General features: G+C 35.1%; 1 protein-coding gene across 4 annotated transcripts in view; it reads left to right on the top strand.

The window, feature by feature from the left end:
• Positions 1-27,052, top strand: part of P4HA1 (prolyl 4-hydroxylase subunit alpha 1) — a 94,658-nt gene that overhangs the window by 50,736 nt on the left and 16,870 nt on the right. For 2 of the 4 annotated variants that reach the window (XM_069572027.1, XM_069572029.1), the window contains exons 7-10: positions 2,109-2,305; positions 4,492-4,668; positions 13,747-13,817; positions 24,049-24,152. In XM_069572027.1, the coding sequence (XP_069428128.1) occupies positions 2,109-2,305; positions 4,492-4,668; positions 13,747-13,817; positions 24,049-24,152 (549 nt within the window). Of the gene's footprint in view, positions 1-2,108; positions 2,306-4,491; positions 4,669-12,637; positions 12,709-13,746; positions 13,818-24,048; positions 24,153-27,052 lie in introns of all 4 variants that reach the window. The other 2 variants (XM_069572028.1, XM_069572030.1) reach the window with 1 other exon arrangement.

Below are 27,052 nucleotides of genomic sequence, written 5' to 3'. Positions count from 1 at the left end.
TAAATATTAACCAGCATCCTTTGAAGGAAATTTTTGGTTTACTGAATGTCCTATTTGGAAATAGTGATTTGAAATGTCAACCTAAATAAAAAGGTTTAGCAAACTCATAATTGTCAGAAAGATGAGTTTATTCAGGAATAGCAGAGGAACTGCATTTGGGACATGCAAGCTATAGGAAGCTACAGGTAAGTCCGTTGAGGGTTTGGAGTAGGGCAGGGAATATAGAGGTGAGAGTTCATTAGAGTTTGTTGAAATCAGAAACAAATGGGGACCAGCATTGAACATTCCCTAGGCAGACAAAACCCTCCAGTCATACAAACAAAGCTCAATTTAGCTTACTTTGTAAGACCATCTCAAACTGGGTCATTTCTTGTTCATGCCCTTGGAAACTGGAAGCAAAATTTCCCAAGATTGATATGAGGCAACCCCTGGCCGATTCCCTGAAATTTAAGAACATTCCAATATTATCAGTTTTCTGAAAATCAGGCATTTATGGGAAATCAGTCTCTCAGTCTTTAATTTTTGTGTTCCTGAGGGCACATGCATGAGATTTTCCATTTAATATCTTCCAGTTCCATCGGAGATTGAAATTATTTCACAAATAAAAAGAATGAAAATATATTTGATTGTCGTATTTAAATATTAGGAAAATATGATACAAAGATTTTACCACTAGTATTTTTAACAGGAATGTAGTGTTTCTCTTGGAGAAGGAAATGGCAACCCACTCCAGTGTTCTTGCCTGGAGAATCCCAGGGACGGCAGAGCCTGGTGGGCTGCCATCTATGGGGTTGCACAGAGTCGGACACGATGGAAGCGACTTAGCAGTAGCAGTAGTGTTTCTCTAAGTATGATCCAAAGGCTAGTGATCAGAATTACTTGGATGCTTATTAGAAATGAAAATTCCTTGATCTCACCCCAAACCTACTAACTTAGAATCTGTGGTGGTGGAATTGTATGCTAAAAAAAGTCATGTGGCCTTTGGTATATAATGAAGCTTTAAAACTTAAATTCTTTTTATGAATAGGTAAATATGTGTATGTTAGGAGAGTCAAATAATTCAAAAGGATTGGTCATCTGAAAGTAAGCTTTTGAAATTAGGTTATTTCTTAGTTGAATGAATTGATAAATTGAGATATTCAATTAGCCCTATCCCCCCAGTATAAGTGATTTTTTTCCTCCTGACTTAAAAATACTTCATTTTAGAAAAAATTTTAAAAGTAGAAAAAGATACAGAAGAGTTACCATAAACCAATCACCCAGAGATGGCTACGAATTTTTTTGTTTCCTTGTAGCATACCCTCTTCTCCCCCCATTTTTCCATTTCTTTTGTGAAATTAGCCTCATATTCTATACATCACAACATAAGCAGTTTCTCAAAGACAAGCAGTATTTGACAAATCTAAGGCTGGGTTTTTAAAAACACTTCAATTAATGTCACAAATGAACTTTCTGTGTCCTAGTCTGTCTTTTTCATTTGTGTGTGTGTGGTGGTTTATATTTTTTTTCTCCCAGATGTGTGGAGTAGTCCTCCTTCCCCCTACTAAAAGATAGCTAAAAATTACGACTAGCAATTCTCAGGTAGTTAGTGGATTCTGGCTTATTTGAAAATTATATTTTTAGTTTCTCTTTTTTCTCTCACTTAGAATTTTGGGACTGAAATGCACTCAGCCCTCAGAAGTAGGCTGTGTTCGGCATTTATAATATTATCTGTGTCAGAAAAATCTTTTCTGTTGCTTAAAATAAGTTTAATCAGTAGTACTTTAAAATTCATTTGACATCAAATTGATCATAGTTCCTTTGGCTGCTTAGTAATTTGTCACATGGAACATTCTCAAAGTAAAAGCAATAATTACTACTTTGAAATAAGATGGCTGATTCCATCTCCAGAACTCCCTTTATATGGGGCAACTGTACATCTTGATTTGCTTGGGGCAGTACTGATTTATACCTGTTGTTTTGCTACAATTTTCATTAACGCCTCCTTTCACTCTCATAAAGCAACCTGATTTGGAAGGTAAATTACATGTTCCTCCACTGGTATCTTACGCTCATGCTTGAACAACTGTAAACTTACTCATGGACATGCTTTCTTTCTTTTGTAATAGATCCTGAACATCAGAGAGCTAATGGTAACTTAAAATACTTTGAGTACATAATGGCTAAAGAAAAAGATGCCAATAAGTCTTCTTCAGATGACCAATCTGATCAGAAAACCACACTGAAGAAAAAAGGTGCTGCTGTGGATTACCTGCCAGAGAGACAGAAGTACGAAATGCTGTGCCGTGGGGAGGGTATCAAAATGGTAAAGTGGAAAAGCCAATTGTGTGTGTGTGAATGTGCATGTGTGTTTGTACGTAGTTCTGGAGAGATGCAGAATTTTTTAAACTGTGGTAAAAATCAGAATTGTTCCTAAAGCATTGCGGTCTGTCACATCACTTTATTGTTGGTGTTGCACTCAGTTGTTCCAACTTCTAGTAAAATAGCTTTAAAATAAAACTTGTGACTCCTATACCATTACATGCATTTTTGGTAATTAATACCCTTTCCATAGATTAGAAGAGGCTTTTTAAGGTGAAGGGTCAGATTATTTAAGAGAAGTGATACAGTTTTTTCTTATATCTTAATGCAAAAGAGATTTCAGCAGTCTTACATAGAAATAATATACCATTCTAACTTATCCTATGAAACGATGGATTTATCTATACAGTGATATCTTGTGTGGTTTTGCTCCTAGTCAGCCTTGATAAGACTGCCTAATGTAATGTTTTAGTCTATTTAAGAAATGTTAAAAATGCATAAAGACTTTAAATAGATTTTGGCTTTATAACATTAATTTTTTAAATACTAAAATGTGTCTGTAAATATCCCTTTGTTTATTGTATATCTGTATTATATATTTATACTCAGTTTACCAGAATACTAAAAAGGTAATAGGCCAAAAATAATACAGTTCAAGCCTTGGAAACATAGGTTTCTTTGTTCAGCTTTAGGGCTTTTCAGATCCTTTTTATGATGATTATGATATACTTTGTTTCTCAACATTAATTGATCATAGAACCCTTTTTAAAGGAGTATTGTGGTACTAGTGTTCAGTTGAATGCTGGTGTATATAGAAGGATTTAGTACATTTATGGAGTAATTTTAAGTGAAAGCATTTGAATAGTGTTTAACTTTTCTCTACTACTGATAAACTTAGGCTGGGTTTTATGTTTTGATATTGATGACTTCTTGATATTTGGTGATTTACTGTTGAGAGCCTAACCTCTACCAGCAAATAAGTAGATCTTAGCTATGTTGACACTTTTGATAAGTTCATGGATTCCCAGAGAACATGTTTACTTTCGCTTTGATCTAATGAATATATACAAATTAGACTCATGAAACATTTCACATCTAAATATTTTAGTGTATATCATTTAAAGATAAGGACTTTTAAATGACCACAATACCATTATCATGATATTTCCAATATCGTTAGTAGTTCCATAATATCATTAAGTACCTAGTCAGTGTTCAGATTTCCAGTAGTGAGCAGATATTTTTTACTGCCCTTAGAAACTCTTAAATAAGAGAGCAAAATAGAACTGTAGTTATGAAACAGAAGTCTGTTAATTTGCCCGTTTGTTGAGGTGACACACATGTAAACTCAGCCCAAAATCAAAGGAGCGTGCTTTTTCTCAGAACAGTTAAACTGGTCTTATCATCATATAAAAGATATATTTAAAACCTTGTATTTGATTCTTGGTAAATGAAGAATGAGAATAAACACAAATCATTATTAGTTCTACTTTATAATATGAAATACTTGTTTAATCAAGAGAAGAATCAGCAATGGCATAACATTGGATTGGCCAAAACATCCATGTGGGGTGGTTTTTTTTTTTTTTTGGTAAGATCTTTTTGGTCAACCCCATATTTAGTTAATGTGATACATAGGTGATTGAAAAGTACATTTGTTGATTTTTGCCGACTTTAATACCTGCTACTAAAAGCACCTGGCTTCTTTGTTTAATAACTAATTTTCTCTTTTTCAGAACTACTGCTTTTCATCTTAAAAATTAAAACACCTAAATTTTTAAAAATTGGGAGGTACTTGGGTACTGGTTAGGTTTTTTTCTTTAAGAAACTTTTCTGGGTTCTTCCCAGTTACTTTGTGAAGTTTGGAGCAGGGTTGGTCATTCATTTCATATTTCTATAATCATTTTATTATTTTTTTCATATTTATAAGGCCTGAACTTTATTTTGATGAGAGAAGGGTTAAAGAGAAACCTCACCATCTCACCAGAAAAGAATCATTAATAAATCTTTAAAAATTCTGAAGGTCCTGTTTGATGCAGAGTATTTGCAGAGTGCTATTTCTTTTGCATGTTCTTCCTCAAGTACTCTGTCTATACACCAGCATGATTATTGCTTCTTGTCTTCATAGGAACAAGCATTAAAAATATTATTGCTCTAATATATTTATAATTTTTTAAACTTCTTGTTCAGACTCCTCGGAGACAGAAAAAACTCTTCTGTCGCTACCATGATGGAAACCGGAACCCTAAGTTTATTCTGGCTCCAGCCAAACAGGAGGATGAGTGGGACAAGCCTCGTATTATCCGCTTCCATGATATTATTTCTGATGCAGAAATTGAAATTGTTAAAGATCTAGCAAAACCAAGGGTAAATAATTTTTTCCTTTTTTTCTCTCCTCAATTTACCTGTGTTTCAGCTTTTCCTTTGTAAGATTATAAAAATGATAATTGACATGACAGTAACCCCATAGATAGTTTTAGATATTATTGTTGCAAACTAATGGAATGAACTAAGCTCTACTTATACCAGTTTTTCTCTTTTTGTTATCAACACATATTACATACTTTGTATGTAACCTTGCAACTGGGTTTTAAGCACTGAATTATGAAAATCATAGGTGATATTTTTATTCACACTTAACAGATTTGTGTTTCAGCATTTTCCTGAAAAAATTTCTGTGTACTTTGGTGCCCTTTAATCTCAGAGACTAATCAAAGGCCAACTTTTTATATATAACTTCTATAGTTTTATCTGAAATAATACGTGAAGTATTTTTATTCCTGTCTAGGTACATTATTACTTGGGGAATATCATTGGGCACGAACATCTTGCTAATCTGAAATAATGACATCATCGTTTTCTGGCTTCAGCCTACATCATTTATCTTAATAAGAAAGAATTTATTATAAACACAATCCTATAAGCTTTAGAGTTTAGCATAGAAATTCATCTTTGGTGAGCAAGAATGACCTTTATGCTCTTGCCTTTCCCCCATCAGCTTGTTCTTAAAATCTGTTTGGTCTTATTGACGGCAAAATACAAACTATGATTATTTTCATAAAGAGGCTGTTAAGTAAACCCTAGAAATATTTTTGCTCACTTACTATACAGGAACTGGAAAATTTTTCTGTAAAGGTCCAGATAGTAAATCTTTTTAGGTTTTGCAGGCTGTACAGTCTATTATAACTACTCACCTCTGCTGTTGTAATGCAAAAGCAGTCATAGAAAATACATAAACGAGTATGGCTATATTCCAGTGAAACTTTTATTTCTAGAAGCAAGTGGCTAGATGAATTCAGCCCATGGACCATAGTTTGCTGTTCCTTGTCTGGATATCTATACTGCAGAATAAACTTGAAATCAGAATGTTTGTTGCTATTAAGTTTTACTACTTTTCCAAATGAGTACTTTTTGTTTTTTTATTAAAGATTATGAGCTTCTCTGGTGGCTCAGATGGTAAAGAATTTGCCTGCAATGCAGGAGACTCAGGTTCAATCCCTGGGCCGAGAAGATCTCCTGGAGAAGGGCATGGCAACCCACTCCAGTATTTTAAATGAAAAGACTTGTCTAATATGTATGGGTGTTGTCCAAGGGAGCTCTTATAAATCTTTTAAAGAGATAAAAGATAGTGATGTCCTATTCTGTCATTTTTTTTTAAATTTTAGTCTATTATTTGTGTCAGTAAACCAAAATTATTGTGGTAGAATATTAAATAAGAATTCATTTCCGCTTGGAGACTGTCTTATATCTCTGAGTTTGGAGACCTCAGTCTTAAAAGGGATGCCTCAATTAGATTATTTGATCAAAAAATACAATGACAAGGAAAATTTTATATTCTTGTTAACCTCCAAACCATCTTTCATTTTTAGAAAAAAGTTTAAAATCATTATCTTGGCTGACATCTCTTTCTGTGTGTTTTTTTTTAAATAACATGAGTTCTTTTCATCAAGCTTTGTGCTCAGTCTAAGATTATTTCACTATTTATCTGAAATACATGAGCAAATATCTTGAAGGAAGAAAAGATTGACTTTGAAGCTGATTTTTTCTTTTTATTTTTTTTATTGAAGGATAATTGCTTTACAGAATTTTTTTGTTTTCTGTCAAACCTCAAGATGAATCAGCCATAGGTCTATATATATGCCTTCCCTTTTGAACCTCCCTCCCATCTCCCACACCATCCCACCCCTCTAGATTGATACAGAGCCCCTGTTTGAGTTTCCTGAGCCATACAGCAAATTCCCATTGGCTATCTATTTTACATATGGTCGTGTAAGTTTCTTCCATACGTCTCATCCTCTCCTCCCATCTCCCCATGTTCATAAGTCTATTCTCTATGTCTGTTTCTCCATTTCTGCCCTGTAAATAAATTCTTCAGAACCATTTTTCTAGATTGCATATATATGTGTTGGAATATGATATTTATCTTTCTCTTTCTGACTCACTTCACACTGTATGATAGGTTCTAGGTTCATCCACCTCATCAGAATTGACTCAAATGTGTTCCTTTTTAATGGCTGAATAATATTTCATTGTGTATATGTACCACAACTTCTTTATCCATTCATCTGTCAATGGACATCTAGGTTGCTTCCATGTTCTAGCTATTGTAAATAGTGCTGCAATTAACAATGGGATACATGTGTATTTTTCAATTTTGGTTTCCTCAGGGTATATGCCTAGGATTGGGATTGCTGGGTCATATGGGTGGTTTTATTCCTAGTTTTTTAAGGAATCTCCATACCATCTTCCATAGTGGCTGTATCAATTTATATTCCCACCAACAGTACAAGAACATTCCCTTTTATCCACACCCTCTCCAGTGTTTCTTGTTTGTAGACTTTTTGATGATGGCCATTCTGACCGGTGTGAGGTGATATCTCATCATAGTTTTGATTTGCATTTCTCTAATAATGAGTGATGTTGAACATCTTTTCATGTGTTTGTTAGCCATCTGTATGTCATCTTTGGAGAAATGTCTGTTTAGGTCTTTTTCCCACTTTTTGATTGGGTTGTTTGTTTTTCTGGCATTGAGTTGTATGAGCTGCTTGTATATTTTGGAAATTAATCCTTCATCAGGATTAATTTGGTATTATTTTCTCCTATTCTGAGGGTTGTCTTTTCACCTTGCCTATAGTTTCCTTTGCTGTGCAAAAGCTTTTAAGTTTAATTAGGTCCCACTTGTTTACTTTTGTTTTTATTTCCTTTCCTCTAGGAGGTGAGTCATAGAGGATCTTGCTTTGATTTATGTCATTGAGTGTTCTGCCTATGTTTTCCTCTAAGAGTTTTATAGTTTCTGGTCTTACATAAAGATCTTTAATCCATTTTGAGTTTATCTTTGTGTATGGTGTTAGAAAGTGTTCTAATTTCATTCTTTTACATGTAGCTGTCCCGTTTTCCCAGCACCATGTATTGAAGAGGGTGTCTTTGCCCCATTGTATATTCATGCCTCCTTTGTCAAAAATAAGGTACCCATAGGTGCATTGGTTTATTTCAGGGCTTTCTATCTTGTTTCATTGGTCTGTATTTCTGTTTTTGTGCCAGTACCTTACTGTCTTGATGACTGTAGCTTTGTAGTATAATCTGAAGTCAGGAAGGTTGATTCCTCCAGCTCCATTTTTTTTCTCAAGACTGCTTTGGCTATTCAGGGTCTTCTGTGTTTCCATATGGATTGTGAAATTTTTTGTTCTAGTTTTGTGGAAAATGCCATTGGTAATTTGATAGGGATCACATTGAATCTGTAGATTGCATTTGGTAGTATAGTCATTTTCACAATATTGATTCTTCCTGCCCAGGAACATGGAATATCTCTCCATCTGTTTATGTTGTCTTTCTTTCATCAATGTCTTACAATTTTTTGTGTACAGTTCTTTTGTCTCCTTAGGTAGGTTTATTCCTAGATACTTAATTCTTTTTGTTGCAATGGTGAATGGGATTGATCCCTTAATTTCTCTTCCTGATTTTTCATTTAGTATATATAAATGCAAGTGATTTCTATGTATTGATATTGTGTCCTGTAACTTTGCTAAGTTCACTGATTAGGTCTAGTAATTTTCTGATACTATCTTTAGTGCTTTCTATGTACAGAACCATGTCATCTGCAAACATTGAGAGCTTTACTTCTGTTCTGATCTGGATGCCTTTTATTTCTTTTTCTTCTCTGATTGCTGTAGCTAGGACTTCTAGAACTATGTTGAATAATAGTGGTGAAAGTGGACACCCTTGTCTTGTTCCTTATCTTAGGGGGAGTGATTTCAGTTTTTCACCACTGTGAATAGTGTTCGCTATAGACTTATCATATATGGCCTTTACTATGTTGAGGTGGGTTCCTTCTGTGCCCATTTTTTGAAGAGTTTTAATCATAAATGGGTGCTGAATTTTGTCAAAGGCTTTTTCTGCATTTATTGAGATTATCATATAGTTTTTATCTTTCAATTTGTTAATATGGTATATCACATTGATTGATTTGCATATATTGAAGAATCCTTGCATTACTGAAATAAACCCAACTTGATCATGAACTTTTGGATGTATTGGTGAATTCTGTTTGCTAAAATTTTGTTGAGGATTTTTACATCTATGTTCATCAGTGATATTGGCCTGTAGTTTTCTTTTTTGTGTGTTGTCCTTGTCTGGTTTTGGTATCAGAGTGATGGTGGCCTAGTAGAATGAGTTTGGAGGTGTTCCTTCCTCTGCAATTTTTTGCAAGTTTTAGAAGGATAGGCATTAGCTCTTCTCTAAATGTGTGATAGAATTCTCCTGTGAAGCTATCTGATCCTGGGCTTTTGTTTTTTGGGAGATTTTTGATCACAGCTTCAATTTCTTCTTGGTTCAGTCGTGGAAGATTGAACTTTTCTAAGAATCTGTCCATTTCTTCCAGGTTATCCATTTTATTGCCGTATAGTTGTTCATAATGGTCTCTTATAATCCTTTGTATTTCTATAGTGTCTGTTGTAACCTCTCCTTTTTCATTCTTAGTTTTGTTGGTTTGAGTCTTCTCTTTTTTTCTTGATGAGTCTGGCTAAAGTTTTGTCAGTTTTATCTTCTCAAAGAACCAGCTTTTAGTTTTATTAATCTTTACTATTGTTTCTTTCATTTCTTTTTCATTTATTTCTGCTCAGATCTTTATGATTTCTTTCCTTCTACTAATTTGGTGTTTTTTGGTTCTTTTTCCAGCCGTTTTAGGTGTAAAGTTAGGTAGTCTATTCTATGTTTTTCTTGTTTCTTGAAGTAGGATTGTACTGCTATAAACTTCCCTCTTAGAACTACTTTTGCTGCATTTCATAGGTTTTGAGTTGTCATGTTTTCATTGTCATTTGTTTCTAGAAATTTTTTGATTTCCCTTTAGATTTCTTCAGTAACCTGTTGGTTATTTAGAAGTGTGTTGTTCAATCTCCATGTGTTTGTGTTTCTTACAGTTTCTTTTTCTTGTAATTGATACCTAGTCTCATAGTGTTGTGGTTGGAGAAGATGCTTGATACTATTTCAGTTTTCTTAAATTTACTGAGGCTTGATTTGTGATCCAAGATGTGGTCTGTCCTGGAGAATGTTCCATGTGCACCTGAGAAGAAGGTGTATTCTTCTGCATTTGGATGGAATGTCCCGGAAGTATTGATGAGATTCATCACATCTAATATATCATTTAAAACTTGTCTTTCCTTGTTAATTTTCTGTTTTGATGACCTGTTAATTGGTGTGAGTGGGGTGTTAAAGTCTCCTCCTATTATTGTGTTACTGTAGGGTTCTCCTTTTGTGTCTGTTATTGTTTGTCTTATGTATTGAGGTGCTCCTATGTTGGGTGTGTAGATATTTACAATTGTTATGTCTTCCTCTTGTTTGATCCCTTTATCATTATGTAGTGTCCTTCCTTATCTCTTGTAATATTCTCTAAGGTCTGTTTTTTCTGATAAGAGGATTGCTACTTCAGCTTCCTTTTGCTTCCTGTTTGCATGGAATATATTTTCCCATCCCCTCACTTTCAGTATGTGTCTTTAGGTCTGAAGTGGGTTTCTTGTAGACAGCATATATATGGGTCTTGCTTTTGTAACCATTCAGCTAGTCTTTGTCTTTTGGTTGGAGCATTTAATCCATTTACATTTAAAGTAATTATTGATATATATGTTCCTATTGCCATTTTCTTAATTGTTTGGAGTTGATTTTGTAGATCTTTATCCTTCTCTTGGTTTTTTGACTGTTAACTCTGTTTAACATTTGTTGTGAAGCTGGTTTGGTGGTACTGCATTCTCTTTAACTCTTGCTTGTCTGGAAAGCTTTTTATTTCTCCATCAGTTTTGAGTGAGATCCTTGCTGGGTACAGTAATCTTGGTTGTAGATTTTTCCCTTTCAGTACTTAAAATATATCCTGCCATTCCCTTCTGGCCTGCAGAGTTCCTGCTGAAAGATCAGCTGTTAAGCATATGGGGTTTCCTTTGTATGATACTTGTTGCTTCTTCCTTGCTGCTTTTAATGTTCTTTCTTTGTGTTTAGTCTTTGTTAGCTTGATTAGTATGTGTCTTGGCATGTTTCTCCTTGGGTTTATCCTGTATGGGACTCTTTGTGCCTCTTGGACTTGATTGACTATTTCCTTTTCCATGTTGGGGAAATTTTCAACTATAATCTCTTCAAAAATTTTCTGATACACTTTCATTTTCTCTTCTTCTGGGACCCCTATAATTCAAATGTTGGTGCTTTTGATATTGTCCCAGAGGTCTCTGAGACTATCCTCAGTTTTTTTTTGTTCTTCTTACTTTATTCTGCTCTTCAGAAGATATTTCCACCATTTTATCTTCCAGCTCACTGATTCATTCTTCTGCTTCAGATATTCTGCTACTGATTCCTTCCAGAGTATTTTTAATTTCAGTAATTGTCTCATTTGTCTCTGAATGTTTATTCTTTAATTCTTCTAGGTCTTTGTTAATTGATTCTTGCAGTTTCTCCATTTTGTTTTCAAGGTTTTTGATCATCTTTACTATCATTATTCTGAGTTTTCAGGGAGTTTGCCTGTTTCCTCTTCATTTATTTGGGCTTCTGTGTTTCTAATTTGTTCCTTCATTTGTGTAGTATTTCTCTGCCTTTTCTTTTCTTTTTTTTTTTTTAACTTTTTGTGATTGAGATCTCCTTTTCCCAACTTCAAGGCTGAATTGTTTCTTCCTTTTGGTCTGCCCTCCTAAGGTTGGTCCAGTGGTTTGTGTAAGCTTCATATAGGGTGAGATTTGTGCTGAGTTTTTGTTTGTTTTTCCTGTGATGGGCTAGGCTGAGTGAGGTGGTGATCCTGTCTGCTGATGATTGGGTTTGTATTTTTGTTTTGTTTGTTGTTTAGATGAGGCATCCTGCACAGGGCACTCCTGGTGGTTAGGTGATGCCAGGTCTTGTATTCAAGTGGTTTCCACTGTGTGAGTTCTCACTATTTGACACTCTCTAGGGTTAGTTCTCGGGGAAGGCAATGGCACCCCACTCCAGTACTCTTGCCTGGAAAATCGCATGGATGGAGGAGCGTGGTGGGCTGCAGTCCATGGGGTCGCTAGGAGTCAGACACGACTGAGCGACTTCACTTTCACTTTTCACTTTCATGAATTGGAGAAGGAAATGGCAACCCACTCCAGTGTTCTTGCCTAGAGAATCCCAGGGACCCGGGAGCCTGGTAGGCTGCCGTCTATGGGGTTGCACAGAGTCAGACACGACTGAAGCGACTTAGTAGTAGTAGGGTTAGTTCTCTGGTAATCTAGGGTCTTGGAGTCAGTGCTCCTACCCCATAGGCTCAGGGCTTGTTCTTGGGATTTGTGTGGTTCTGTAGATTCTTTTCCTCTGGTTGGGTTCTCCTGTTCACCCTCAGCTGGTATTCTGCATGCACTTCTGTGTCTGAAGGTGTGCTCCTGATTTATCCACAGAGAAAGATGTACTCCCCGTCCACCTACTCCGCCATCTTCTCTTCAAACTGATTTTGAACATTAGCTTTGCAAGCATTTCCATCACTGAAAAAAATTAAAACAAAAGTTTGTAATGAGTTATTGAATGCATATAACGATTCTTGTAACTATAAATTAACTTCAAATTTTAGAAATTTCTTTTCCTATTTCACATCCTGTAACCTTTCAAAGAAATTTAATTCCCAGTCTGTTTTGTGTACACTCCATTCATGCAAAAAAAATTTTTTTTATTATAAAAAATTTAAAAGTCAACTGGCTTTCAAGGCTCAACACAGGTGACTGGAAGTCTATGGAGTTATTTTCTCTTTTTAGCCTCCTTTGTGTAAAAATCCCAGATTTCTGACTGATTGGATAAATGTGATTCATTTTTTTTTTGTTTTGTAATGCACCTATTTTGATGGTTGGCTTCACAGCTGAGGCGAGCCACCATTTCAAACCCAATAACAGGAGACTTGGAGACGGTACATTACAGAATTAGCAAAAGGTAAGAGATGTGTATGCTGCATATTTTGCCCTCTAATGAGTGTTTTGTACATCCTACAGGAATTATTCATTTAAGGGAAGTAGGTCATTTTCAGTCTCCAGTCAAGTCACCGCCTATTTTTAAGCATGGAAAAACTGCTTTGTGTTTCACAGGTCTTTCTCTTTAACTAGAAGTTCTGTTTTTAATATTTAATTGGTCTATTATTTTTAGGGAGTTAATATGCTTTTCATCTTTCTTCAGGTTAGGAATCAAATCAGGTTAGGCCAGTCCAGGAATTGGCCTAATACTTGTTTTCTTATTCCTTTTTCTTTTTCTTGCCAAAGACGGGGAAAAAAAAAGGCAGCAGCCTGGATTAATCTGGGAGTAGTCTTTGTTTATGTAGTTCTCTCATATTCATAAATATGCTGCAGTGAATTCACATCATTCTTCATGATGATTGTGTTGGCATTTGTTCATGCATCTTATAAAATAACATTGTCATTATGGAGTAATTTGTATTTCTCCTGTTGGAGTTTTTATTTTTAAAAACTTGCTGACTTAAATGTTGGCAATGGAAAGAACAGAGTTATGCTTGAGATCTCAGTCTTCCAAATGCTATTGCTTATGAGTTTAGTTGCCTTTTACTTCACTAGAGAGATTTAACAACAGTTATAGCTTGGTGAGAGTTTTTAAAAATGAATTTAAAGAGACTACTAATTATTCTTTTTTCAAATAATTTGAACAACATTAAACTTCTAGATCTGAGAAAGAACCTGTGAAACCCAGTGCTATAAATCATTTACATACAGCTTCAAATGATTTAAAAAAAAAAAGTGAAAGGACAATCTGCAACAAAAATCTGTCAACCCATTTTTTTCTTGATTTGGAAGTGGCTTTTCTTATCGCCACTTTTCTAAATGTTTCTGCTGATTTGAAACCATTGCCTACCATCCAGACCAATCTGAACCCTTCCAATCACCTGTGGCTTGGCAAAACAAAACAAAAGCCCCAAATTGCCTGCTACGTGAGTAAGCCCTTGTCCTTTCTCTTTTTTTGTAGCTGAGCCGAGCTACAGTACATGACCCTGAGACTGGAAAATTGACCACAGCCCAGTACAGAGTATCTAAGAGGTAAGGGAGTAATGGGAAGAATTTTAGTCATATTTGGACTATTTTCTTTCTTGTGAGTCTAGTTTTCATAAAACCCATCTTATGGTTTCTAAGACCTCAGCTATTGGGCATAGATATTTGATTACTGTGCATGACTTTTCATGATGGACATGGTTATGGGGAAGTTGATAGAGATTTTTCAAAGTGACTTGCTAGGTTTTAAAAAGCCTGCTGAGATAGCCCACACCCTACCTGGTAAGTGAATTTGTGTTCTCATGTTAAAGTAACAGACATTCCCAAAGACTCTTCATAGAACAAGGCCTAATTTAATTTGTAGTAAAGCAGGGGCTTAAAAATCTCAGGGTGACTCAGTAGCTATAGGTAGTGAGAGTGACACCTTGAAAGATTACCTAAAAAGTCCTCTGTAAGTCAGTTGGTTTCAAATTCTTTGTTTTTAACAATATTTAAGAGAATCGCCTAAGTTATTGGCTGATAGGTCACTGAAATAATTTTTAATAAAAGGTCACTGTGTAACTTGTAAGTATATATAACTTAATAGAAGCTCACAAAATAAATGACGTTATTTCAACAGAACTCTTTTTCCATTTACTTATTTGTATAAAGTTTCTCAGCTCTCATGAAAATAGAAGTGTCATTGAGCTGAATTCTGTCTCATTGTAGCAACAAGTAATATTTATTCACATATAATACTTAATTGAAAATAAATAAGCTTCATCTCCTTAGGAATATTTTAATATATTTTCATTTTTTATATTTGATGATTGTTTAATTATGTTCTTTAGATTGCTATTGTTCAGTCGCTAAGTCATGTCCAACTCTCTGGAACCCTATGGACTGCAGCATGTCAGGCTTCCCTGTTCTTCACTATCTCCTAAAATTTGCTCAAATTCATATCCATTGAGTCAGTGATGCTATCTCACCGTCTCATCCTCTGCCGCCTCCTTTTCTTCTTGGCCTCAAATCTTTCCCAGCATCAGGGTCTTTTCTGGTGAGTTGTCTCTTCACATTAGGTGGCCAGAGTGTTGGAGCTTCAGCTTCCAATGAATATTCAGGGTTGATTTCCTTTAGGATTGACTGATTTGACTTCCTTGTTGTCCAAGGGACTGTCAAGAGTCTTCTCCAGCACCACAGTTTGAAAGCATTATAATAACCCATTCTAGGAGACATGTTTTTTGGTTGTTTTTTTTTTGAACAGTTAGGCCTTTATGTTATAGGAAATTTATATTTTTATCAGTTTACGTAAATATTTTGTTGTGGGAAAGTATAATGTGATGAATAAAAGACTTTAAATCATAAAAATATATCCCTCTTGGAGAGGGCTTCTCAGGCTCAGCACTATTGACATTTTGGATCAGATGATTGTTGTTTGTTGACTGACCTGAGGCTTGTAGGATATTTAGCAGCATCTCTAGTGGCTGCTGAGTGCCAGCACCCTTCTGTCACCAGTTGTGACAATAAAAAATGTCTTCAGACATTGTCACATGTCCCCTGGTAGGCAAACTTTCCACCACCATCCCTGGGAATTCTACCTCCTACCCCTGTTAAGAACCAATGTTTTAAGATAGGAATGGAATGAAAATGCATGTTCAAGGGAAAAAAGGGAAGACTGATGTAAAATTTTCGAGCATTTAAAAAATGCTTCATTCATGTATTTTCTTAAGTGGATGATGATGGGCATAAAATCATCATGGTATTTAGAGTTCACTGGATAAATAAATAATCATTTTTCAGAAATTACCACTGTTTTCAGTATGACAGAATTAAATTTTTTGAAACTCTTGGGATGAAAAATTTCATTTGTCAGCTAAAAATTGTGCAAAGGAGTACATAGATTTTAACAACTAATTTAGGAGGCAGTCTAACAAAAACTAGCATTGCTCTGTAAGTCATAGCAGAAGTGCTATAAAGACTATACAGAACGCATTGATTTGTTTTCTTAATTACTTTTTTAAGGCAAAGCTTTATGTTATTTATGTATTAACCTTCAGTATCCACGCACACGTATTCTGGTATACTAACTGTCTGTCCTATACCGCTAGCTATCCCCTTGCCTCTAATCACATTCCCGCAATGTGATTTTGATGTTTGTTAACACTAATACAAGGTAAGGATTTGCAGTAAATAATTTGGATAGACATGTTAAACCATGATTGTAATGCTTCTGTACATTGTATAATAATTAACCTTCATTTGAAGTTAAGTAAGCTAATTTTCCATTTATAGAACCTTTTTGTGTCTAAAAAAATGAACTCATCTATCTTTAAAAAAATAACTAAATCCATTATATATTTTATCAGAGATTATTACATGGTTTTAGGCTTTTTTTTTTAACTGTCATAAAGGTAGTAAGTATCTAAATTCTCCAGATTTGGATGTTTTTAGGAAGCATTTTTAAAAAAATTTTATGAACTTAGTGTTTTCAAAGTAATTTTTGGAAATTTTCTATATATACAGTGGACTTTTTGACAAAATGTTCAGCCCACAGAGTCACTGGACTCTTACCAAAAGTCAAATTACTTTTGGAAAGGTGATCCAAACCTTTTTTTCCTCTTTTTGGAGCTAAATATTTCTAAACATTTTGAGCTTATTTTTGAAAATACTATAATTTCATAGCTCTGGATTTTTGAGAAAGGCACAGCCATACTTTATATTATATTTAACAGTAGAAGATACTTATCCAGTAACATTAGACACATTGAAAGACTGAATAACACCACAGTAAATTCACACAGACTTGGCAAAGAATGCAGTGTGAGTGTGTGTTTGTGTTCAAAACAACCTAGTAAAAAAAGAATTCCATAGCACAGTGGTTTTCATTTTTACTCTAAAGGAAAAAATTTCATCAGCCCTTTAAAAAATAAAATCTTCATGTGAGAGGTCTTAACAGTTAAGGAAGGAATTTGCTCCTTGAAATGTCCAATACATGTTATATTTTAACAAATAAAATGTTTTTACTATTTTGAAAATTTAATATCTATTGAGTCATTTTCTACCCATCACTGTAAATCTGAAATTTGGAGATTTCACAAGTGAAATAAATGAGTGTTTTATGTTTCCTTCATATTTTATCACTGGAGAAGGAAATGGCAACCCACTCCGGTATTCATGCCTGGAAAATCCCATGGACTGAGGAGCCTGGTAGGCTACAGTCCATGGGGTCACAAAGAGTTGGACACGACTGAGTGACTTCACTTTCATATTTTATACCTCTGAAGAAGGCATCTCCAATGCAAAAATAGCAGAAAAAGTTTGTGTACTGATGTCAGTTAAAGAGGTCCCCTTTTCTCTGGGAACATCTGTATTTTGAAAGTCAGAAGGGAATTTCAAATATCTGTATTCTGAGACATTTCTAAGTGATTGCATCACCATCTGTGGAAGAAAAAATGTTTCTTCTAGCAAATAGAAATTTCTTTGGGCAGAGTATGTGTAGAAATCCATTACTGTTTAAAAAACAAAATATTCACTTTATTGACTACCTGTGAACTTTTGGCAAATCATTTTTTGTCTTTCCAGTATTAAAAAAAAAAACACCCTAAAATTTTACTGTGTGTGTGTGTGCTCAGCTGTGTCTGATTCTTTGCAACCTCGTGGACTGTAGCCACCAGGCTCCTCTCTCCATGAAATTTTCCAGGCAAGAATACTGGAATGGGTTGCCATTTCCTCTTCCAGGGGATCTTCCCAACTCAGGGATTGAACCTGTGTCTCCTGCATTGGCAGGCAGATTCTTTACCACCACTCCACCTCACCTTGTTACTGGAGAAGCTAATAGTTTGGCTAAATCAGAGTAATGGAATTTTAGTTTTTAAGAGATACATTCAGTTATAGGTGGTACAGTGATAAAGGAATCCATTTGTCAATGCAGGAGATACAAGAAATCCCTGGGTTGGGAAGATCCCCTGGAGGAGGAAATGGTAACCCACTCCAATATTCTTGCCTAGAAAATCTCATGGACAGAGGAGCCTGGCAAGCTATAGTCCGTGGGGTCACAAAGAGTTGGATACAATTGAGTGAGCACACATACGCACGTACACACATTCAGATGTATACTCTGAGAAGACAGTTATGTGAGTTTGTAAGTCCAGTTAAAGTAATATATGCAAATAGTTTATTGAGTGTGGTAGAAAAAGCTTCTTTAATTCTGATGGAATCAATATCACTTCTTGGAAGTGATTTCATTTTTTACTTTGAAGTACAGATGTCCTATAATATATTTTATTATGCTTAGGATTTAATTTACCCCATGTTAAAAAGGAGCAAATGGAGTGTAAAAATGTATTAATATTTTTACAGTTTAGAGGCCAGTGTAGATAGCTTTGAGTGATATCAAATTTTTTTTAATTGGCATAGCTTGTAACAACAACATCCTCTTCTATTGGCTATAACAGTCGTTCTCAGATTGAGATAAATGGTAGATCCAGATGGATCTATAGTGTTATTGTATAATTGTCCCACTGAGAACCGAAGGGACTGGATAAATTCCAGCTCTAGATGTTTAGCCTTTCTTTGTTAATTGTGAAGCACTTATGGAAGAGTTATTGAAAGTTTTGCCCTCTGTAACTGGCACTTTGGGCCCTGAATTATATTTTGCCTTTGCAAAAAAATCACATAGTGGTATGCAGATTACATTAATCATGTTTTCTTTTGGCAGTTTTGTAACAATCTTAATCTTCCCTTGTGGTTCAGCGGGTAAAGAATCTGCCTGCAATGCAGGAGACCTGGGTTTGATCCCTGGGTTGGGAAGATCCCCTGGAAAAGGGAAAGGCTACCCACTCCAGTATTCTGGACTGGAGAATTCCACGAACTGTACAGTCCTTGGGGTTGCAAAGAGTTGGACATGACTGAGTGACTTTCACTTAAAAACCTCCGAAGTGGTGGTGTTTTTTTGCTTTAAGCATGCATTCCTTAGTATTAGAAATACAGTCATGTAACTTGAGACTGTTTCTTCTTACTTAAATAAAGCATTCCAGTGATATTTTTTAAAGTATATAGTAAAAGGATAATGAACTTTTTTTTAATAGCAGAAACTCATTAGAAATGAAAAAAATGTTAATGTTACTCTGCATGTACAACTTAACTCTCAGGTTCCTGTCATTAAGACCAAAAGAAATATATTTTGGGTTATCTAATTATTAATGGAAAAAGGACACATAAAAAGAGTTCTGTTTTTCTCCTAGTGCTAAACTATGTTTTGTGGAAAAAACACTTTATAACTTAGTTGACATTTTCAATTATAATTGTACAAAAGGTAAAGAATGTTCTTCAAATGATTTTTTGCAGGTTACAGTAAATGCTATAATTTTACATTCTAACTCAGTTAAAGCACTGAGTACTAGAAGAATGTTGATATCTGATTATCTCATTTAATGTAGGAGTAAGACTTCTAGATCCTAAAGAACAGACAGTTAACATATTACAGTATCACTGTCTTGTTATTTTTAGTAGTGTTAAAACAACTCAGCTAATTTCAACTATCCAATAAGTCTACAATAATGTTCCTGAAGACAGATTAGCAGCAATGCTTTTAAGGATGGAATGAATAAAATGTTTTAAATGTGTTCTCCAGCTTAGGAGAATCTTACTATATTTTGGAGAGGTTTCATATAAAAGTCACATTAAGTGAAATAACCTCCTATGTAGGTAGAACTCATTTTCCTCTCCAGTGACTATAGCAGTTTCTTTTAAAGCTGTGGTTATCAGTGACTGTCTGTCATCTAAGGCTTAATTTCTAAGCCTTCTATTAAGATAGTTTATGATATAGCGAGAAGTGCAAATTAAAACTTTTAAAAAATTTAAACAATTAAAGTATTTTTGCCTCTAAGATTGGCAAAGATTAAAAAGATTGATACTGTCAAGCATTTTATGAAATGGGCACTCATAAACAGTTGATAGAAGTATAAGTCACAAATATTTTTGGAGGGCAATTTGATATCATTTATCAAAATGTAAAACTCATGTAGTATCTCCACATCTAGGAAATTATCCTACAGAGATATTTACAGAAGTATGCAAAATGCATACAGAAATTTGTTATAATATTGTTTGTAATAGAGAAAAATTAGGAACAACCTTTTTTAACCAGTGCTTTATTGACAGACCTTTGTGGTCATCTTGGAATTAAAGATAATTTTAATATTAAAAATAAAAAGCAGTAATTAAAAAAAGGTGACAAATTGAAACGTAAAGTGGTATAGTTGCTGTGGAAAACAGGCTGGCAGTTCCTCACAAAGTCAAACATGGGATTATGATATGATCTAGAAATGCCACTTCTAGGTATATATCCCCCAAATTGAAAAGAGGTCTCAAACCGATTACTTGTACATCCATGTTCATAACAGCCTTATTCATGATAGTCAACAGGTAGAGGCAATTCAAGCATCTATTAGTGGAAGAATGGATAAATAATATGTGCTATAAACAAATTATGGACTGTATTCAGCCTTTAGAAGGATTGAAATTCTGATACATGCTGTAACATGGATGAACTTTGAGGATATTATATTAAGTGAAATAAGCCAGGCACAAAAGGACAAATATGGTATGATTCCACTTACAGGAGGTATCTAGAATAGGCAAATTCATACAGACAAAAAGTGGACTAGAGGTTACCCAGGACTGGGAGGAGAAGGAAGTGGCAAATTGTTGTTTCAGAGTATACAGAATTTCAGTGTGGGATGGAGAAAAAGGTTTGGAAATACAGAGTGGTGATGCTTGTGCAACTTTGTGAATGTATTTAACACCCCTGAATTGTACTCTTAAAAGTGGTTAAAATGGTTAATTTTATGTTGTATATTTTTTACCACAATAATTTTTTTAAAAATGAGGTAGCATTATGTGTATTAACTGGGAAACATGTCAGAAGTATTTTTAGGGAGAAAAAAGTATATGTGTATATTAAGGTGTAAGGTTGAAGGGTGGATTTTTTTTTTTTTAATTCTCTCAGTAAGTTTGTTTACACACAGGGAAAAGCTATTGAGAGGATATATATCTATTTGTTAGTAGTGTTTTGAGACTAGGAAAGGGACTTCATATACTTTTATACTCTTCAAAATTTTTATAATAAATATTTCTTTTAAAAATAGCTTTATTGAGGGACTTGCCTTGCAGTCCAGTGGTTAAGACTTCGAGCTCCCAATCCAGGAGGCATGGGTTCAGCCCCTGGTTGGAGAACTAAGATCCTGCAAGCTGCTGGTGTCCCCCCAAAACAGCTTTATTGAACTATATACCATACATTTCACCCATTTGAAGTGTATAAGTCAGTGGTTTTTAGTATAGAGAATTGTGCCTCCATCACCACAGTTAATTTTAGAACATTTTCATTACCCCAAAGGGAAGGTTTATACTCCTCAGCCATAACTACCCAATCCTTAATCCCCTACCTGCCCCAACCCTGGGCAACCACTAATCTACTTTCTGTTTTTAATGGATTTGCCTATCCTGAATATTTTGTGTAAATGGAATCATAAACGTGACCTTTTAGTGTCTGGCTTCTTTTGCTTAGCATGTTTTCAGGGTATGGTTGAGCAATATTCTTTTGTATAGATATGCCACATTTTATCTATCTTTTGATAGGTATTTGGGTTATTTCTACTTTTTGGCTATTATGAATAATGCTGTTCTGAAATTCAAGTCTTTTGAAATACAGCTTATTTTGATGATGTCCTATTTGTTGTTGTTTCTACTTTCGGGGGCATAGCTAAAACAATGACTAAGGTCACAGAGATACACATTGTGTTTTTTTCCCAAAAGTTTTGTAATTTTAGCTCTTATATTTAGATCTTTAATCCCTTCTGAGTTAATTTTTTTTTTATTATAATGTGAATGAGGTAGGGGGTTCATCTTCTTTCTTTTGCACATGGTTATCCTGTGTCCCAGAACCATTTGTTGACTATAACAATTTGTTATAGTCTTGTTAAGTAAACAAGCATATTATAATGTTGACTATAACAAGCTTTTACAATTCTAAAACCATAAAGTGAAAGATTAGACTGATAGTTTGCTAAAATGGTAAAAGTGAAGGTGTTCTTGATAACAGGAGTCTTCAGGCTAAAGAGTTAGTAAGCAAGGAATACCTGGAGAATGCATGAGCGAGGAGAAGAGTTTCAAGAGGGATGAACATTGTGAAACTTTACTAAAAGCCCAAATAACTGAGAAAAATCAGAAAATCTTGTTAGATTTAATAACAGTAGGATTATGGGTGATGTTAGCAAGAGCAGTTTTGATGGAGTGATAGAGATTAAATCTAGATTGGAATGGTTTGGGAAGTGAGTCTGTGAAAAGGTTGACCTGAAGAGGGAGGAGAAAGAAGTTGGTAGCTGGAGAGAGAAAGAATTGAGGAAAAGAATTTGAAATTTTTGCTTATTTGTTTAATGGCAGAGTCTTAAGCACTGTTAAAAGCTGTGGGAGGAATTACTGAGAATGAATGTTGATTATGTGAGAGAGAGAAGGGCTAATCAATGATTCATGATTCCTGAAATGGCAGGAGATAATAGAATCTAAGGCAAAGGATTGGCCTTAGATAATGGAGAGAAATCTCCTCTTGGAACTGGAATGAACTAGAATGAACTGTGTATCAGGAACAGATTGTATGGTTTCTGTTTTGTCTTCTAAGTAGGAGATATGTTGTCCACTGAGTGAAGGGGAAGTCATGGGTAGGCTGGCGTTCAGAATAAAGGAGAGGGTAAGGCCCACTTAGAGTTAGCGTTCGTGAATTTTTAGTGGAATGTATTTGCCTTATTTCATTATTTTCTCCAGTAGAATTTGGTAATACAGGTATAAGCTTGGAGAAAAGAAATTCATTCAGGATTGTCTTTTTGCCAGAGAGTTGAATTTAGGCTTTTATCAAGAATGCTGTTGAAGGACTTCCCTGGTGGTCCAATGGACACCACGCTTCCATTGCAGGTGGCATGAGTTCAATCCCTGTTTGGGAAACTAAGATCTTGCAGCCATGGCACTACTAAAAAAAACTGCTGATGCTGTAGAAATGATGGACCATAGCTTGATGAGAGAAGTGAAGAAAGAAAAAGTCTGTTAGACGGGAAAAAAGCCTACATAAAGGAGAGGGTTGAATTCTGCAGTACCGTTTTATTTAACTATAGTTTCCATACCATAAAATTCATCCTTTAAAGTGTACAGTTTAGTGGTTTTCAGTCTTTTTAGCTGTGCAGTCATCACCATTATCTAATTCCAGAACATTTTCACCACCCAAAAGGAAATCCTGTACCCATTAGAAACCATTTCTTAATTCCCCCTTCCCCTGGCAACCACTAATCTACTCTCTATAGATTTACCTGGACATTTCATGTAAATGGAATCACAATGTGTGACCTTTTGGGTCTGATTTATCTTTAACATAATGGTTTCAAGGTTCATCCATGTTGTGGTATGTATCAGTACTTCCTTTTCATGACACAATAATCCATCTTATGGATATATCACATTTTATGTATCTGCCCATCAGTTGATGGACATTTGGATTATTTCCACTTTTTTGCCATTAACAATGCTACTGTGAACATTTGTGCACAAGTTTTGGTATGAACACACATTTTAATTTCTCTTGGATAACAAACTGAGGCATGGAATTACTAGGTCACTCTATGTTTAACAATTTGAGGAACTGCCAAAGTGTTTTCCAGAGTACTGCACTAGTTTACATTCCTACCAGTAATATATGAGGGTTCTGATTACTTCATATCATCACCAACACTTGTTGTTGTCCATCTTTTTGGATTATAGCCATCCTACTGTGTGTGCTGGGTATCTTTTAAAAACTTTTTCATTTATACAATCAGTACATGAATTATTTTCCTTATAAAGTATTAGCATTATATAAATCAAGCTAAAATCCCTAACCTCCACCCTGGCCAGTTCCTATACCTTACCTAGAAGGGACAGTTGTTTTCAGTTTTACATATATATTTGTTTGGTATATATATATATTTCAAAATTAACAAGAAATTCTCAGTGTAGATAGTCCTTTATAGCCTTCTTACATTAACCCACCTGTTTTCATGAAAACTCTGTAATAAATGATATTAATTTTTTCCCTTTCCAACCTCCAGCTGTTGAATGTAACATCCTTTAACGTCAGTAAAAACCGTATCAAAGAAGCAAATCAACCAAGTGGTTATAGATAACACCATAATATTATGGCTGTATATTATGGCTTTTAAAATGGCCTTTATGTATTGAAACTTAATCAGTAAAACTAGTATTTTCTTCATGTTTTTAGTGCCTGGCTGTCTGGCTATGAAAACCCTGTGGTGTCACGAATTAATATGAGAATCCAAGATCTAACAGGACTAGATGTCTCCACAGCAGAGGAGTTACAGGTAGGTAATCCCATTATTCTTAAACTTCTTCAAAAGATGCTGCACATAGAGAACTCTGCTCAATGTTATGTGGCAGCTTGGATGGGAGGGGAGTTTGGGTAAGAATGGATACATGTATATGCATGGCTGAGTCCCTTTGCTATCCATCTCAAATTATCACAACACTATTAATTGGCTATACTCCAATACAAAATAAAAAGTTAAAAAAAATTTTTTTTTAAAGATGCTTCAGATGAGATTTTTCTGTCACTGTACCGACAGTATTCAATTCACAATATACTTTGTGACTGTAAAAGTGAATATATAGTGAAACCATGTACACCGATCTTAATAATCAGTGGGAAAACTTGAAATTGTCCTAAGACCTTTAAAATTTTTTCTCAAAACATTAAAAACTCTTACTGTTGAGTATAAATTTCTAGGGAAATGAAAAATATGTAATACTAATATTAGTACACTGTTTTGCATAAATAATTTTTTCTTTCTGTTTTCTATTCATCTACCATAAAATTTACCTGATTTTAGTATTCACATGGTTGTACATCATCACCACTATTTTCATCACATCAAAAGAAACTCCATTTAAGTAATAACTCTCCATTCCCTTGCTCTAGTGCGCCTGGCAACTGCTTCTCTACTTTCTATGAATTTGCCTATTCTAGATATTTCATATAAATGGAGTAATACAATATGTGGTTTGGTATATTTGGGTTATTTCACTTAACAATGTTTTTAAGCTATATATTTGTTGTAGCATGAATCAGCACTTCATGCTTTTTCTTGTCTGAATAATACTCTCTTGTTGGATATACCACATTTTATTTATCAGTTGAAGAACATTTGTTTCCACTCTGTATATTATGACTAAACATTTGTCTACAAATATTTGAACAGACAACATTTAAATTCCTCTTGGGTACATATCTACTTAAGGAAGTGTGCTGCGTCATGTGTTATCCTTAATATTTGAGGAGCTGACAAACTGTTTTCCCAAATGGCCAAGTGCTTTTACAATCCCACTGGCAATGTACAGGGTTCCATTTTTGTCACATCTTTGCCAACACTTGTTCTTGCCCATTTTTAAAAATTAAGGTTATTCTAATATGTTTGAAATGCTATTTCATTATGGTTTTTATTTGCATTTCTCTGGAAAACCACTAGACCATTCAGGTATGACCTAAATCAAATCCCTTATGATTATACAGTGGAAGTGAGAAATAGATATAAGGGACTAGATCTGATAGAGTGCCTGATGAACTATGGATGGAGGTTCGTGACATTGTACAGGAGACAGGGATCAAGGCCATCCCCAAGAAAAAAAAATGCGAAAAAGCAAAATGGATATCTGAGGAGGCCTTACAAATAGCTGTGAAAAGAAGAGAAGCGAAAAACAAAGGAGAAAAGGAAAGATACACCCATTTGAATGCCGAGTTCCAAAGAATAGCAAGGAGAGATAAGAAAGCCTTCCTCAGTGATCAATGCAAAGAAATAGAGGAAAACAATAGAATGGGAAAGACTAGAGATCTCTTCAAGAAAATTAGAGATACCAAGGGAACATTTCATGCAAAGATGGGCTCGATAAAGGACAGAAATGGTAGGGACCTAACAGAAGCAGAAGATATTAAGAAGAGGTGGCAAGAATACACAGAAGAACTGTACAAAAAAGGTCTTCACGACCTGGATAATCACGATGGTGTGAACACTCACCTAGAGCCAGACATCCTGGAATGCAAAGTCAAGTGGGCCTTAGAAAGCATCACTACGAACAAAGCTAGTGGAGGTGATGGAATTGCAGTTGAGCTATTTCAAATCCTAAAAGGTGATGCTGTGAAAGTGTGGTGCTCAATATGTCAGCAAATTTGGAAAACTCAGCAGTGGCCACAGGACTGGAAAAGGTCAGTTTTCATTCCAATCCCAAAGCAAGACAATCCAAAGAATGTTGCCAAAGAATGTTCAAACTACCAAACAATTGCAGTCATCTCACATGCTAGTAAAGTAATGCTCAAAATTCTCCAGCTCAGGCGTCAACAATACGTGAACCATGAACTTCTAGATGTTCAAGCTGGTTTTAGAAAAGGCATAGATCAAATTGCCAACATCCACTGGATCATTGAAAAAGCAAGAGAGTTCCAGAAAAACATCTATTTCTGCTTTATTGACCATGTCAAAGCCTTTGATTGTGTGGATAACAATAAACTGGAAAATTCTGAAAGAGATTGGAATACCAGACCACCTGACCTGCCTCTTGAGAAACCTGTATGCAGGTCAGGAAGCAACAGTTAGAACTGGACACTGAACAACAGACTGGTTCCAAACAGGAAAAGGAGTACGTCAAGGCTATATATTTTCACCCTGCTTATTTATCTTAAATGCAGAGTATTTCATGAGAAACGCTGGGCTGGAAGAATCACAAGCTGGAATCAAGATTGCTGGAGAAATATCAATACCTCAGATATGCAGATGGCATACCTTATGGCAGAAAGTGAAGAAGAACTAAAGAGTGAAAAAGTTGGCTTAAAGCTCAACATTCAGAAAACTAAGATCATGGCATCCAGTTCTGTCACTTCTTGGCAAAGTGATGAGGAAACAATGGCTTACTTTATTTTGGGCGGCTCCAAAATCACTGCAGATGGTGATTGTAGCCATGAAATTAAAAGATGCTTATTCTTTGGAAGGAAAGTCATGACCAACCTAGACAGCATATTAAAAAGCAGAGACATTACTTTGCCAACAAAGGTCCATCTAGTCAAGGCTATGGTTTTTCCAGTAGTCATGTATGGATGTGAGAGCTGGACTATAAAGAAAGCTGAGCACCAAAGAATTGATGCTTTTGAAGTGTGGTGTTGGAGAAGACTCTTGAGAGCCCCTTGGACTGCCAGGAGATCCAACCAGTCCATCCTAAAG

This window comes from Ovis canadensis, chromosome 25 (genome assembly GCF_042477335.2).
Source record: "Ovis canadensis isolate MfBH-ARS-UI-01 breed Bighorn chromosome 25, ARS-UI_OviCan_v2, whole genome shotgun sequence".
Lineage (NCBI taxonomy): Eukaryota > Metazoa > Chordata > Mammalia > Artiodactyla > Bovidae > Ovis > Ovis canadensis.
This window is presented reverse-complemented; position numbering and strand designations above follow the sequence as displayed.